This window comes from Chenopodium album, chromosome 9, assembly GCF_948465745.1.
Source record: "Chenopodium album chromosome 9, dcCheAlbu1.1, whole genome shotgun sequence".
Taxonomy (NCBI): domain Eukaryota; kingdom Viridiplantae; phylum Streptophyta; class Magnoliopsida; order Caryophyllales; family Amaranthaceae; genus Chenopodium; species Chenopodium album.
The window spans coordinates 70,199,946-70,217,600 of NC_137842.1; the positions used below are offsets into that span (position 1 = coordinate 70,199,946).

General features: G+C 33.8%; 2 protein-coding genes across 2 annotated transcripts; both read left to right on the forward strand.

The window, feature by feature from the left end:
- Positions 1–491: 491 nt before the first annotated feature.
- LOC145559077 (subtilisin-like protease SBT1.6) lies at positions 492–3,248 on the forward strand. The gene has a single exon (XM_081620483.1). It carries the CDS (start codon positions 562–564, stop codon positions 2,875–2,877), a length of 2,316 nt encoding a protein of 771 aa, XP_081476609.1. The 5' UTR covers positions 492–561; the 3' UTR covers positions 2,878–3,248.
- A 1,347-nt stretch (positions 3,249–4,595) lies between these two features.
- Positions 4,596–6,948, forward strand: LOC145560414 (protein EARLY-RESPONSIVE TO DEHYDRATION 7, chloroplastic-like). Its single transcript, XM_081621665.1, has 4 exons — positions 4,596–5,402; positions 6,028–6,194; positions 6,307–6,391; positions 6,526–6,948. Exons 1-4 carry the CDS (start codon positions 4,693–4,695, stop codon positions 6,695–6,697), a joined length of 1,134 nt encoding a protein of 377 aa, XP_081477791.1. The 5' UTR covers positions 4,596–4,692; the 3' UTR covers positions 6,698–6,948.
- Positions 6,949–17,655: the final 10,707 nt, after the last annotated feature.

Consider the following 17,655-nt stretch of genomic DNA (forward strand, 5'->3'; position numbering starts at 1 on the left):
TATGTTTCTAATTCACATCAATATATCATGAATAGTTCAATTTGTAACAAATATCTTGTTAAACCTTCATGTATATATAGAAAGTAAAACAATTACTAAAGTAGTTACATCAAATGCTTAATCCTGAGCTCTAAAATTACATCGAACGGATTAATTTTATTTTTTTTAATAAGAGCTAACGGTTTAATCTATTTGTTGTGTCAAGATATTGACCATATCGACAACAATTTGAACATCTTTAACCAAAAATCCAAAAATATCACCTAACCAAGACTCTTGAGTCTTGACTATCTCTATTGAAAAAGTGGAATTACAAAAAATGTTAAATTATGATGCTTTAACGACTTTAACTCATAAAATTTCCCCCTGAAATCGACAATATCATTCCCGAAACACATTAAACTAATTAATCTCCAAAAATTTAGCCCACCTTTACTTAATTGCTAATTAATTAACTCAATATAAGACAATTATCTCTGACAATATAATCTCCACTTCACACTCCATTTCACACTCCACTTCACTTCACTTCCCCCCACTCACTCTCTCTCTCCCCCTCCAATGGCGAAACTGAATAACCTCCTCCCACCATTCCTTCTTTTCCTCCTTACTCTCACCTCTGCTCAACCCGACCCGGAAACCCGAAAAACTTACATTATTCGGGTCGATAGAACCGCTAAACCCACCGTCTTCACCACCCATTACCACTGGTACACCTCCGAATTCACTTCCTCGGAATCTGAAATTCTCCATACATACGACACCGTTTTCCACGGCTTCTCCGCCGTGTTAACCGCTTCACAAGCTGAAAATCTCAACAACCACCCTTCTATTCTGGCGGTCCTCGAAGACCGCCGCCGGGAACTCCATACGACACGGTCCCCACAATTCCTCGGACTAAGAATCCAACGTGGACTCTGGTCGGAATCCGATTACGGGTCTGACGTCATCATCGGAGTCCTCGATACTGGGATATGGCCGGAGAGACGCTCCTTCTCCGACCAAAACCTCGGCCCTATTCCCAAACGATGGAAAGGAACCTGCGAAGTTGGTGAGAAATTCGGCAAAAATAACTGTAACCGTAAGATCATCGGTGCACGATACTTCTCCAAAGGACACGAGTCCGCCTTCCCCGGGATTACCGTCGGAAACACGACGTCGGCGTTGGAGTTCAAGTCCGCGAGAGACGCCGACGGTCATGGGACCCACACAGCATCAACAGCAGCAGGGAGGTACTCGTTTAACGCCAGTATGAACGGTTACGCTTCTGGGGTTGCTAAAGGTGTGGCTCCTAAAGCAAGGTTAGCTGTTTACAAGGTTTGTTGGAAAAATTCTGGTTGTTTTGATTCTGATATATTAGCTGCTTTTGATGCTGCTGTTAATGATGGTGTTGATGTTATCTCTATTTCTATCGGCGGAGGAGATGGTATTTCATCTCCTTATTATCTTGATCCGATTGCAATCGGGTCATACGGTGCCGTTTCAAGAGGGGTGTTTGTGTCTTCCTCTGCTGGGAATGACGGGCCGAATACTATGTCGGTGACGAATTTAGCACCTTGGATAACCACCGTTGGTGCGGGGACAATTGATCGGAATTTTCCGGCTGAGATTGTTTTAGGAAACGGGAAAAGAATCTCCGGCGTATCGCTTTATTCGGGTTTACCCTTAAAGAAAGGGTTATACCCGATTGTTTACCCGGGTAAAACGGGTACTCTTTCGGTTTCTTTGTGTATGGAGAATTCTCTAAACCCGAAAGAGGTAAAGGGTAAAATTGTAATTTGTGATAGAGGGAGTAACCCCAGGGTTGCGAAGGGGGTGGTTGTTCAGAAAGCTGGTGGTGTTGGGATGATTCTCGCTAACGGAGCATCTAACGGTGAGGGATTAGTAGGTGACGCGCATTTAATCCCAGCCGTTGGTGTTGGATCCGACGAAGGAGATTTAATCAAAGCCTACGCTGCAACACGATCACCGAAAGCAACTATCAACTTTAAAGGAACCGTCGTCGGAATCAAACCGGCGCCGGTGGTGGCGTCATTTTCCGGCAGAGGACCAAACGGGTTAAACCCGGAGATATTAAAACCCGATTTGATTGCACCCGGAGTTAACATTCTTGCGGGTTGGACCGAAGCCGTGGGTCCCACCGGGTTAGACGTGGATACCCGGAGAACGGAGTTTAACATTTTGTCCGGCACTTCAATGGCGTGCCCCCATGTAAGTGGAGCTGCGGCATTGTTGAAATCGGCGCACCCTGATTGGTCGCCGGCGATGATAAAATCTGCAATTATGACAACAGCTAGTCTTACTAACAATCAGCTGAAGCTGATGACGGATGAGGCAATCCCTGGGAAAGCTTCTAATGCTTATGATTACGGGTCCGGGCATTTGAATTTGGAGCAAGCTCTTGATCCGGGTCTTGTTTATGATATTACTAATGATGATTATGTTAACTTCTTGTGTGCGATTGGTTACGGGCCGAAGACGATTCAAGTGATTACTAGGAATCCTGCTAATTGTAACATGAAGAGGAAAGCGTCCCCGGAGAATTTGAATTATCCGTCGATCGCGGTGTTGTTTCCGGGTTCTGGGGTTACGAGCAAGACGTTTGTAAGGACGGTGACTAATGTAGGGGATGATGTGAATGCGGTTTATAAGATGAAAGTGGAGGTTCCGGCGAAGGGGGTGGCAGTTTCGGTGAAGCCAGATACATTGGTGTTTAATGAGAAGGTGAAGAGGATTACATTTACTGTCAAGGTTACGGTGGATAGTAAGAATTTGAATTTGGGAGATACGGGTGCGGGTTTCGGTTCGATATCTTGGGCGGATGGAAAGCATGTGGTTCGGAGCCCCATTGTAGTGACCCAAGTAAACCCATTGTAATCTAGTAAAGGAGAGAATTGATGTATAATAGGGAAAGAATGAATGGTATGTTACTATGTTTGGTTGGATCACTTTGATGCCAATGATCAAAAGATGGGTGTAGGATTAGAGCCATTTGATCATGAGTAACTTTTGATCGATTTTTTTTTTTTTTAAAAAAAAAATTTATTAAATGAGTTGGTTTGCTTTTGCTTTTGGGAATGGGGGGTTATGGGTTCTGTCTTGATGATGATGATGTTGTAATTATAAAAAGGCAATGTTGTTTGTATAAAGACAGGAAAAAGAGAAAGTATAAAGGAGTGATGAGTCGTATTGTAGTACTGTCCGTAGTATAAACAGATGTTGCAAAATTGAAGTCATCTTTTACATGACATTGATACTGCTGTCTTCTTGTAACAATTTTGGTACATTTAAGTATTTAACATTTCACATGAATGTTGTTAGTGTCCTCTTTCTGTTAACCAAGTCAAGTATTTGTAGATATGTGAGGGTGTGAGACTCATTTTGTTGTGCATTTTAGGCTTCATTTTGCCAAAATTAATCCCACTTGAATGGACCATTCACCCATTGATACTTTATAGCATCAAATTTGTTAGGAGTAAATTTAGTAAGCAATACTTATGTCCTATATTAGGGGTATGGAAATATAACTTGGATTGAGGAAAATATACTAGGGGTATGGAAATATAACTTGGATTGAGGAAAACTAGAAGGGTAATTGATTTTCATAGAATGGTCACTCAATGGTTTGTGAAAATTTGACAAAATATGTGTTGAATCATAATACCATGTTGGTCTATTTTATATGATGATAAAGACATGTATGAGTAGTTTGCAAAAATCTCGATAAGTAATACTGACATTATTTTTAAGGAAGCAACATGTTATACTATCAATATGAAAAGCTATCAACTTAAAAAGCTCAATTTCTAAGGGTTTGAGCTTTTGATAACAATTTTAAGAAAACTTGGTTTTTATAATTATCACAAATCCACAAGTATTTGTACATTGTACCATTAATGACCCCATGTAATACTTGCACAATCAATTCGATATCTATCAAATTTTATCACTTGCAACAAATTTTCCAATTCACACTCTTATTTAGAACTTGTTCTGATTTACTAAATTGAGCTAAACTGATTTGATTAGAGCTGAACTGATTGAACTGAATATTTTATGAGAGAAGGAAATTATAAACTGAACTGAAATTAAGCTGAAGAGAACAAACCTTCAGAAAACATCTCCAAACCACAAATCAGTAACGCGATATGAAATATTTTCAACTAAAATTACAATAAAACAATAATAATAATAATAATAAAAAAATTTAAATCTTATTTTTTGTAGGCTCATTAATGTATTTGATTGGTTCCATTTCCAACCTTAATTTGATCTAGGAAGAACTTGCAAAAGTGGCCTTAACTTAACTCATAGTTAATGGACCACTAGAATGGGCTTTTCACACCTTTGTACTTGTACACAATAAAAACACCAACCTCTTAGATTACTTAACCCAATCAACAAACTATCCAACGTGTCACGTAAAAAGCGCGGGAACCAAACTCTATCCTTTAAGAAAACACCTTTACTTGTCCTATCTCCTATCAACAAAACACGTGCCACTCCTCCACAACACCACGTGACCTCCCTCCATTTCCTTTGCCACTAATCCCACCTCTTTATCCCCCTCATAAAACCCTCACTAAACCCTACACCCATTTCACCGTCTTCAATCCATTTCTTCTCCTTCATTCTTTCAAACAATTTCCAACCAAATTCTCTCTCCTTTGACCAATCATTGACTACTGAAACATGGGCAAAAATGAAAACCCTTCGTCCACCGTTGACGCAACAGAGAAGCTCCTGATCAAAATCCCAGCCACCATAGTCCACCTCATCGACAACCAGCAAAGCGTCGAGCTAGCATTCGGCGATCTCGAAATCATCCTCCTCCGTCAAAACGACGCTGATGTTGCCGTTTTAGCAAGAATCGGAGATCAACTCCAATGGCCATTAACAAAAGACGAAGCTACCCTCAAACTAGACGACTCTCACTACTTCTTCACACTCTCCTCCAACGACGACGTTTTGAACTACGGGTTAACCATCCCTTCAAAAGGGCAGGAAACTCTGCTGAAAAAATTGGACTCAATTTTGGAGAAGTACAGTGGGTTTAAAGAAGAGAGAGTGGATGTAGAGGTGGAGCGTGAAGCGGGTGATTGGTGGGTGGCGGCGAGGGAGGTGACACCAGAGGAAGTGAAAATGGATGCGGCGAAGAGAGAGAAAATAGAGGAGAGTGCAGCGGCGTATTGGACGACGTTGGCGCCGAATGTGGAGGAGTATAGTGGGTGTGTAGCGAGGATGATAGCGGCGGGGTCGGGGATGTTGGTGAAGGGGATATTATGGTGTGGGGATGTAACAGTGGAGAGGTTGAAATGGGGGAATGAATTTTTGAAGAAAAGGTTGGGGAAGAAAGAGAATGCTTCTCGTGTTAGTCCTCAGTGTTTAACCAGGATTCGAAGGTTTGCTTTCTTAGTTTTACTTGTTCGTTTTGTTACGTCCCTACAAATTTGTCCCATATATTTTTTTTAACTGTTATTTGTGTTAGTTTATAGATTGAGTTGTATCTGTCAATGGCTGTTTAATTGTTTTACTTTCCTGATCCCTATTTCTTTGCCCCATATTTTCCTTCGATATAAATGATAATACTCTATTTCTTTATATTATAAGTTTACAACATTAATGGTAAATTGGTAATTGGATACAATCATTGATAAAGGCCTAAACTTTATAAGTCATACTTCATAAGTTGTCATATGTAATTATAAGTGTAATATGATACTCTGTTATAAATACAGCGTGTAAATCATGTGTGGATGGAGTTAGTAAAATTTATGAAATATTTTAAAACATAAGTAAAGTTTATTGTATTTAATTTTGAATATAATTCTACATTTTGTGTCTTTACTTTTCCTCAATTTTTTGCTGGTCAACTGAGCTGTAAAGTCAACTAGTCTTCGAGGATTACTTCGTAATTTCGTATGTAACTCAACAAAATGAACTAGCTAGGGTGAAATCTGTGGTTTTTGCTGTAAACAGTAAATCCATGTTAACTTTCTCAGTAACATGAGAATTTGATGTGGTTAGGGTGAAGAGCATGACGAAGAGGTCAGAGGATGTTGCAACCGCAATTCTTTCAGGGGTTATAAAGGTGTCTGAGACTATTACAGGCTCAGTTGTGAACTCGAGAGTAGGAAAGACATTCTTTAACATGATTCCAGGAGAAATTATCTTAGCCTCACTCGACGGTTTCCGTATGTCTTCATCTCGATCCCTTACTCAGCAACCGAGTTTTGAGAGCTATGATCCTTTAGAAAACCATGACTGCATTTCTAACATTTTTTTTTTGGGGGGTGTTTTTAACAGAGAAAATTTGTGATGCTGTTGAAGTTGCTGGAAAGAACGTTATGTCAACCTCTTCACAAGTTACAACAGACCTTGTTACGGAAAGGTATAACACTTGTTTTATGCTATGATTGTATAATTCGAACTAGTAAAAATGCGAAGGTTGCTTGTTCTAGAGTCTAGACTCTTTACATAAGAATTATGTTGTATTGATGAAATCTTTCATAACTAATGTTGTAGGTACGGAGAGGAAGCAGCGAATGCGACACACGAAGGGTTAGATGCAGCAGGACATGCTTTAGGAACAGCTTGGACAGTGTTTAAATTGAGGAAGGCTTTGAATCCAAAGGGTGCTCTTAAACCCAGTACTCTTGCTAAAGCTGCTGCTGGCAAGGTCAAGAAATCTTTATAGAATACTCCATTGAATGTAATTTCATTTCTAAGGTTTTTTAGGGGTAGTAATGCACTTATGCATGTGCCAAAGTTTCATAACTACTGATAGATTAATAATGGTTAAGGTTAATAAACTGAATTCTTTTATTTCTTAGCTTATTTTGTTAGACGCTTAATTCTCATTACCTTGACAAGAATTTTGCATTATATGACTTCTTTTCAGTGTAAATAGTCAAGTTTTTATTCTGTTATGATTATTTTGGCTTATTCTTTTCTTGATTATTGATTCGAGTCACGCTTTAATTTAGTTTTATTGTCTTTGGTCGGATTGGTTTTTGACAGCTCTTGAATATAGGAACGTCTAATAAATAGTCCATGTCTGACCCTAATATTATGGCTGTGGGCCTATTGTGGCTTTGGGACTCATCCCTTCTTTGGCAGACAACGTTATACTATTAGTTTCTCCCTGGTACAAGTTAATAGTTGTCATTGGGCTAGTGGGTCCAATTTATAAGAAAAGGCCATATTTTCATGCTACTAGTGTTTGGCCTGCTTGCGTCTTTTTTTTAATAGACTTCCAATCTATGATTATTATTAACTCAAACGCCTCAATGAGCCTATGATACAGCTTCACGTGTTCATCTATCTAGTTAATTATATTACAATTATCAAACTGTACAAATGATGTTCCTAATTGCTTTTGCATATATGAATGATGAATCCACACATACAATATACTCCCTATAACTGTATAAGACACTGAAAGTTACCTCTTAAAAATAAGCAATTGTGATTAAAATTCATTGATACCGTAGTGATTTCCTATAATTCCCTCGTTTATCGGCTGATATAACATTAGGAAATACTGTGTACAAATATAAATGAAATCATCTTGTACGTAGAATTATCGTATTACTTTTTATTGGTCAATCATTGTTGTAAAATTTTACTTGCGTATATAATATCACCCGGTCACCTTCACCCCCGCTCCCTTTTTCTTAATCTCACTGTTTAATGTGCATTTTTTCTTTTTTTTCCGACATAAAATGTGCACGTTTCTTATGTATAACATATTAACATCACAATTCATATTCATAAAAATGTTTTGAAAGTCTAAATTCTGTTATAGAAGTTGAGTGCTTGAAGTCGTCAAGTTAGTTGAAAGCACATTTAATTTGCTGCGATAACACAAAACAAATTGAAAAAGCAAGCAGAGGGTGTACGTTTGTACAACTCCTACCAATGTCTCTAGTTTGGTAGAAACCACATGGTTTTTGGTGGAAATACCTTTCATTAAATCATGCGCATATTTAGAGTTTCAATTGTATACACAACTCACCTAAATTTTGGTAACATTATTGTCCCTGTATATTTTGGTTTATGGTTTTATATAATATCTGGGGTATTACCATATAATAAAATAAAATAAAAAGTAAAACTGACATAATTGAATATCTCTTCATCAAGATTAAAGCACTTTGACATCATTTTGATATATGTGGTAATAATGGGATGACGCCCAAATATTTCATGTACAAACTATATAGAAGGCTTTTACATTTGCAATATTATGATTAAGTTGATCAAGTTTTTCTCGTACTAAGAGTACTTATAAATAGCTTTAGGGTATGTTCACTTCACCTTAATTTCAATTTAGCTCAATTTAGTTCGGCTTCTAATTTCCTTCTCTCATAAAATATTCATTTCACCTCTATTCAATTCAGTTCAGTTCAATTCAGCTCCAATCAGTTCAGTAAATGTGAACAAACCCTTAAGGCCTTAATTGTAACTTTCTCTATGACTTTGAAAAATACGCGTAAATAAAAAAGAATATATATATAATTTTATAGTATTTTTTAAATTTAGTGTTTAGGTGTGTTTTTTTTTTCAAGGGAATTCAGTGTTTAGGTTTTGTTAGGCGAATAAAGTTAAATTCCGACTAGCGGAGGATAGTTTTCACAATAGACCCTAACTAGGGCATGCATGCCCTTCCAATGTACTTGTACTTAATTACACTCAATATTGGTAGGAAGATAAATAAAGTTAAAAAAGCGTACTAAGTAATGAGGTAATCGAAGAAGCAGGTAGGTGAAATAAATGAGATCGGGCCACTAGAATTGATGTGAAGTGGGCCTGACCTAAAAAAGAAAAGGAGAGAGTGAGAATGAGACAAGCCCATATTATGTAATAAAAGCCAGAATGGGCAAGTTCAATCATAAATGTTGACTTTTGACCTTTTTGGTGTGGAGGAGGAGAGAGAAAATAAGGAAAATCATAAATCACAATGATCAAGTGAGGCAACCAATTAGAATCCATTTACCCAACAAACAAAGTGGATCCCATCATATCTTTTTTCTCCTGTGGATACCTCATGCCTCTTATCTTCTTTTCTTTATTCCTACCAAACCTTTTTTTTTGGTTTTAACTTCCTTCTACTTCTAGTCTCCTACCATCCTTACTTTTGCTATCTTGCGCTTGAGGTCTGTATTTATGCTAACTAACTTTGTATGCTTCATTTATTTGTTAACCTCAATGAAGGATTTTTGGTGCCTTAATAGAATCTCGGGATGCTAAGGGCCTGTTCTGATCCGATTATTTTCAATTCAGTTCAGTTCGGTTAAGTTCAGCTTCTAATTTTCTTCTCTTATAAAATATTCAGTTCAGCTCTAATAAGTTCAGTCAATCAGAACAGGCCCTAAGTTAATGGTTGGAACCATCTAAGTTAATTTTTCGACCTATAAACGAATAAGGTTGGAGTGCTTCCCATGGATCCCACAACAACTCGAGCGGCTATCTAAGTGGTTGAAGAAGTCTAATTTTCCTTTAAATGGTCACTTTAGCTATTTACGTAAACACCTCACTCCATCAACTCAAAACCACCACGAGCCTTTACATGACAGTCTAGTTGTCGTTGATGGTCCCAAATAACATTATATGACTCTGGGATGCATTCCCTATTATACCTCTATTTTACAACACTAGGTCTCGAAATATCTAAAATTGGTCCGATTTTGTGTATTCCTTCAAATTTGGCCTTCAAAGAATACTTTTGGACGACTCTATTGAGGTGCTTTTTGGGGTTTGCAAAGAGCCTCAAGAAGCTTACTTGATTTTTGAAACCATCTCATTCCTACCATGGCCACCTTTTATGATCATGTCTTAAGATACCTTGTCTTGTCTCGTCTCGTATTGATTTTTTAACCCTTGGAATAAAACTATATTGTTTTAGACCTAGTCACAACATCGAATCTATCAAGCAATACCCAAGTGATGATGACCAAATGAAATAGTCATATTTATCACAAAGGTTAGATTATGTTGTATATCTATATGTTGTATATCTATATGTTGATGGAAATGTGCTTATAATATTCAAAAAGAAGCTACAAGACCGTTCCTTAAAACCAACATAATTAATAAAGCTAGTAATAAAGAAACAAGTACCTTTCTATAAACAAAACTTCCAGAATATAATTGACTCGGGAAAACATTAATGAAGTACAAGTGTGTTTGATTAGTCAACAATTAAGTAAATTAAAACCTATAAGATCTATGACTAAACCCCTACAAATTGGTTTACACATGATGAAAGTTTCGTGCAACAAAAGCAATTTATGTGCATGTTTCATATAATAATAATAATCGTAAAACTTAAGAAACAAGTAACGGTTATTTTAGGAAATTTTTCATCCATTTGGTTATATTAAAAGTTTTGAAATCACAGTCTACTAGCCTACTGTTAGGATTACGTAATTAGCTAGGTCCAATAATATGTACATGGTACCATACTACCATAGGATATATACTATGATTGGTAGTGTTAGGTACAGTTGCATGTTATGGACGGCTTAGTATATTCCTATTCAAGCGTATCTTTTTGAAATTTGGTTGAGTTTTTTGCCCTATGATAAGGATATGGACCATAATAATATGACATATTTATATAACTAACATGGGCATTGGAGAAAATATGAAAAAAATGTGACGACTTTTTATAGTACGAATTCAAAAACCAGCTTGAATATAGATTGCAAACATATAAAATTCAAAGAACATTGGTAGGAAATCCTAAAATTAATAAATAGTGAACTAATATACTACCTCCGAATCATATTATATGCAACTTTAGGGTATTATATATTTGTGAGATATAAAAAATTCTAAAGTTGCATATAATATGATTCAGATGTAGTATATGATGTCTTATGTTACATTTCAATATAATGAAAATCGATCAAGAATATGATATTAGAAAGAACACCGACAAAGTTTATCATGCATGAAATTTTAAAACGAAGAAGCTAATTAATTAAGCACCCATACTTGTATGATATAGATGTACGTATCGTAGATATGAGGGGTGACCCATTACACACATTTTCAACAAAATATATGTTAATACATGCAAAAGCAAAGGAGCTAATATCTGCCCTACTACTCACCCACTTATATTAACAATAATGAGCTTCTAGAATAAAGTAACTTAGTTTTAATAATATAATATAATGTTAGTTAGGGTTACTATAAAAGTATTGTTTTGCTTGACAGGATATCTAATTTTAATCAATTAGTGGTTGATGATTGACCCCATTTAGGACCCCCTTTCCTTCCAAAACATTATGTGGCGACAAGGACATAAGTGGTACTGATATTTTCTTACTTAAGCAAGAAAAAGGAAGATAATGAAGGAGATTATTTATCCTTGTAATAACCCTAATATAGCTTATATAAGTTATGAAGTATTTGATTGATAATAATAATAATAATAATAATAATAATAATAATAATAATAATAATAATAATAATAATAATAATAATAATAATAATAATAATAATAATAATTGCCTCAAAATAAGAATATTATAATGTGTCATGTTAAATCCAAACAATATCCTTAACCGGCTATAGGAGTTGTACGTATTAAATTAGAATTTGATGAGTCTAGCTACACGTTTTATATAGATGTGACTAATCAGGTGGGGCGAGCTTTAGAGGCATAACTTTTTCCAAATTTGGAAATTATGTAGACTAGTGCAATAGAGCTACAGATGTAGAATTTTTAATTACAATTCTTTATGTCTTGTTTAAGTCTGATCCGAACATGTTCTATCTACCTCTAAATTATACAGAACTACTTGTATTAGACATATACATGTCATACTCCGTATAATAAATGATTGTAATTATTATACGGAGTACGTGTATGCAATTACATACGTACAATGAGTTCCTGAGCATGAGGTCTAGTTAATGAATGAATGATGTATGGAATTAGAAGCATCCCGGAAGAGAGGGAAATAAAAAGAGGGTCCCGAAGCCGCAAACAACGCACATGAGTCTAAGCATAGAAATAGACAGCCGCCAACAACCACCCTCAGCCTCAGATGAGATGATCATCAATAAAAACTAAAAAAGAGAGTTGGTGCAAATTTTAGAGGTGGGTGTCACGTACAATTCTAACCTCCTATCCCTTTCTTTCCTTTTCTTCCTACATGTTGCCTCACTTAGCTTATCTCATTTCCTCCACTATTTTCTTACGACTATATTATCTAGTCTCTCTTTTTCCCTAGTCATGAACTAATAATATAAATAGAGAGATCTTATATTCTTTGGCCAAAATTGCCTTTGATTGTGCCACAAAAGGTGGCTCGTTACGTGCAAAGGGTTTGAGTCCGACCTAACTTTTTGCCTAATCTGATTGATTAGGCCAGAGTTGAATTAAATTAGTTATTTCGGGTCTTAAAATATGCATACGTAAGGATGTATTAGCTAGTAATCCAAATTATGCATGTGTCCATATTCGATTTTGTATCAACTTTTATGATGAAATGTATATGTACTATAATTTAACTTTTGATTTTTGATTATTATTAACTCTAAATAGAGATACTACATATATAATGCAATGTTGAAATACAAACTAATTTAAGCTAGAAAATGGGGTTTCTTGCTACAAGGGCCCAACACCAAAGTCATGCATGTGATGTTGGATTGTTGGTGAGAGTTGAAGGTAGCATTAACTTACATACAATAAAATGACACAATAATAATAAGCCATTGATAGAGAAAGATGCAATAACATTATAACAATAACAAATAAATTAAATTAAATTACAAAAATTAAATTAGCCTTGCACATTAGAGGGAAAAATATCCCATGGAAGGTTCTATTGTCTACCTAACCCATTTTGAAAAAGGAAAATGAAAAAAATGAGAAGTTGAAAAGTGAGTTTGCTCTTTTCTGTGTAGGAAAGGCCACTGTTTTTGGATATTCTTGATTTTTTTGGTTTAATTTCATGTCATCATGTGTCCTTTTTCCCTTGTGGTCATGGATTCATCTTTGTCTTTGAATACTTTTTTATCATTTTGGCTGAATATTTGTCCTTCAATTCTTTGTCACTTGAATTTTCATTTTAAGAAAATTAGATGCGATAAGAATGAAGAAATTTTAGTAATTGATGATTTGATTTTCATGTTGAATAGTCATACTCCGATACTTAGTTAGGGCATATTTTGATTTACTGAACTGAATTGGACTTAATTGTGCTGAACTGAAGTGTTTATGAGACAAGGAAATTAAAAACTAAACTGAGTTGAATTGAATTGTTTATGAGAAAAGGAAACTAAGAACTGAAATTAAACTGAAGAGAACAGACCCTTAATCAATATGTGTGAGACATTAATTTTGAATAGCTAGCTTATTGTTTTTTCCCGGCGTTGAGTGTCCAACTACTACTAGAAGTACGACTCGAAGCTAGTGAGGAGTGAGAATTTTGTCCATGCAATGATTGCAACCAATGGTGTCTTTAGGCTCACTCATGTACTCATAAGTCATAATAGTCTTAAGGTACAAACATATTCTTCCTAAGAAATAATTAGGCTATACTATAATATAATATATGTTACGTGGTTACTGGTTGTACATACAAAAATTGAGAACTAGGACGCAAAATTAATAACGATAGACTTCCTCAAATCCACAATCAAATTGCAATTTCAGATTTGATCGATCATCATTAGTTGGTCAAGAATGAAGAATCTTGTTTGAGATTTGTGATTGAATCCTAAAATTTGATAAGTGGAATACGTAGTGGACTCCACCCACGCCAACTCGCCAAGCTAAGGCTGATTTGTTACATACTTCGTAGTTCGTACGTTTGTATGCATGTATATATCGTCAGTCGTCTATTTGTGTATGTTTGTATCAAGTTCCATTAAAGTTTTTCTGTACAGATAATTTATAAACTTTTTTTTTGGGCAGGTAATATATAAACTAGCTTAAATACACATGAATTTTGCCATTTTTATGGTTGACTTTTGCATAATGTATTCATGTTTGGTATGTAAATGAAAAGAAAAAATAATGATGTAAACGAGTTTAAATATATGGAGTAATTTAATTTTGTAAACAGGTTTAAATATATGGAGTAATGTTAATCAATTTCCTAATTATAAATTGATAGTAACATAAACAAATTTGAATTTATGAAGTAATTTGATTTTGTAAGAAAAAATATCTTGTTGAAATTTAGGAGATTCCAATCATATTTTCGCCACATATTTCTTTTTTCTTTTTTTTTTTTCATAAATTTCTATTATTACTATCCATTATTATCGGTTTAAGTGGTAACGAAAAATTATCTACAAATATGTTGAATTTGAAACAACAAATCTCAATCAGACCAAAAAATATGTTTTTGATGTCTTTGACCATTTAATAATATGTTGAATTTGAAACAACAAATCTCAAGTGAAGATTGTGAGGTACACTCGGATTGCATATTGTTCAATATAATGATCAATCATAATCGCCTACCCAAAATGTCACTACATTGAAAAAAATAAAGGAAAATTATTCACCTAAGAGATAAAATAAATATTGACTATAGAGTGTAATTTTCTATCTTTCAAAAAGAAAAAAAAAACATATAAATAAATAAATAAATAAAAATTAAAAAAAATAGAGTGTAATTTTCTACGTAGCACGTATAAAATAGTTGCATGTTTTGATTAATAGCAATTCCAATCTTAGAAATTGAATCCTGATCACGAGGAAACCATTATAGAAGGTAGCCAATCACTTAATTTTGATGGTCAACTTATTGACTTCTAATTAGGTATGTATATAGGTGAGGCCAATCACTTAATCCTTCAATTCACATACCCACGTGTCCACATCTACATCAAATTTCCTTTAAAAAAAAAAAGGTTAGTTTATACTTTTTGTTAACTTTCAGGATTATATAGTAGTATATAATTGGTCAAATAATTACATTGTACACATTATGTCTCTTGAATGATCCATTCAATATGATGTGGAAACTAATGAATTGATTAACAAGGAAAATTTGAGTCTTATTCAATAATAAAAATCTAGGTTGTATCTTGTATGTTTAATCTACATTGAAAAGGTATATGTGAGGTATTTGAGGTTTATATATACAAAGTACATATGTATGATTTTGAACTATTCATCTTTCTATTTTTTAACACTGAGCCAATATTCTAATCAAGTCATCATCAACATTAAAAATACGTATAATTTGAGTAATAATACGTACTTAACCTAATGAGTGAAGCAAACTACAACGGTAAAATGTCAATAATGGTGAAAATTTGATTTAAAAAGTTGTATGCATCAAAAAGAGAGGATAATTATGTTAAATTATTATTGATTGGTATATCATGATAATAATACCGCACATAAAGACTAGAGTGCTTTGGATAATTCTTTAAATTTAGTTTAAGGATTCTGTACAACTTTTAATTTGATTTTGTGTAACCATTAACAAAATTTACTACGAATTAATTATAATTATTATACCAAGTATATATTTAGCTAGTATGCAGTACTTGGCTTGGACTTCCAAAATAGAACTAATCAAACCGTCTTATGTAAGAATATTGTGAAATATAATACTCCTTCAATTATTTGTAGGAAGTAATTAATAATAAAAATAATAAAGATGAAAAGGAGCTCAAAGAAAACGCACGCAAGAGATGAAGCCAACAAGGATTCGTCACTTCTTTCAGTTTTACTAAAAAGACAGGTTTGATTGGATGTTAATATGATGATTAGGTAAGATATTAGGGTACTAAATCAGGCAGATTAACCCTTTTATTTAATAAAATTCCATTAATTTATTGTTAATGCAATAAGTAATGTAAGAAGGAGTGTGTGTATCCAACACCTATTCTCATCCTCTCAGAGCTTATCCATCATATGACATCAACTATCAAACCCTTTTCCTAATAAAGACAAATTCATCACCCCCAAAAAAAAAATAAAAAAATAAAAAAATAAAAAATAATAAACAAAACTTAATAAATAATACTCCAATATACGTAATAGCAACTTTGGTAGATATCAAAATTCGGAGTACATATCATGCATGTACAAATTTTTTAATCTATTGCGGTTCGTTCACTTGGTTAATCATTCAAATTTCAAATAATTTATCCTTTTTTAAAAAGTTTAGATCTATTTTCTTTGCAAGTGCCTTAATTATTATTGCTAATAATCTTCTGAATAATATAATTATCCATGATTCCATGCTAATATATACATATGTACGACTAGATCTCTATTGACAAAATTATTGAGCCAAAATTTAATTTGTGGTATATGTGGATCGGAAAAACTTTAATGAATGTATTTTGACTATGGAGCTTAATTATCAAATTATATATCTTTTACTTGCTACTTGGAAAAATATTCCTACATATAACTATATAAGCATACTTATTCAAAAAAAAAAAATAATAATAAAAAATTGTATAAGCATACATACACCGCCATAACTAACCATTTATACAATAATAATTTTAATCAATTAATTTTTTTTTTATGTTAATCAATTAATTATATAGTCATATCATTGAAAAAAAAAAATTGTCCTAAACAGCTCTTAAGATTCTAAGATTAAAAAAGCCAAAATGCAACAAAATAAATTTATATACAACATAAATTGTATTATTGCAATTATATATAATAATAATAATAATTATTATTATTATTCTTCTCAACAACCACCACCTCATCTTAAAATGATAAATTCTATATGGCCTTGAAATCAACCCTGCCTTAAGTATGTTACGTGACTTAGCTTAATATTAAATACTTCATTTTCCTACCATTAAAATTAATTAAAATTACAAAGTATACATACATGTCCAATAATCACACCTTGTTGTGAAAGATCAGAGATACCCCTAAACATGCATCAATGCATGTACTGTAAATGAAATATTTTGAAATTTCAAATATAGATCATATATATATATGAAGTATACTGCATTGTTTTACATTTCAACGAGGAAAGATAAAAGAAAGATTATTGAAGTAGGTAGTGTTGCTAGTGTTGTGTAATCACTCACAAAAACACCATAAAAATTAAAGAGCCTATTACACCCAACATTAATTAAAGTCATGAACCCACAATAATAGACCCAAATCTTCAAGACCCCTTTCTAACCCAACAACATCTTTACAAAGAACCTTAAAATTCTGAACTGTTTCTATGAATCTATGATATGCTAATCTACTTTCACTTCACCACAATAATCAATTCTCTAAAGATTTCTACTGTTCAAGTAACCTAAGTGAAGTAGAAATAGACTAGAGGTTGGTGGTAAATTGACACTTCCTTATGTCCTTATTGCAATCTACTTCACACATTGCTAATACGAGTAACTAGACCCAAATGAAATACGTAGTATAATTGAGAATATTCAAGCACTCCTATGTTATGTCCTTAGTAATAAAAAAAAAAAAGAGAGACAGAATCGCCTTAAAATTGATTTTTTAGAAACACATTACTAAGCACTTGTACCAAATGTCTAAATCTAAAAATTATACGAAGTATTTCTAGTCAATGATATTCATATACTCATTCTCTTACAGTGTTGTACGTGAAATTGAATCTTTTTTATACGCATTGTTAAGATAAACTAACAAGAAAACACATAAAATCCTAA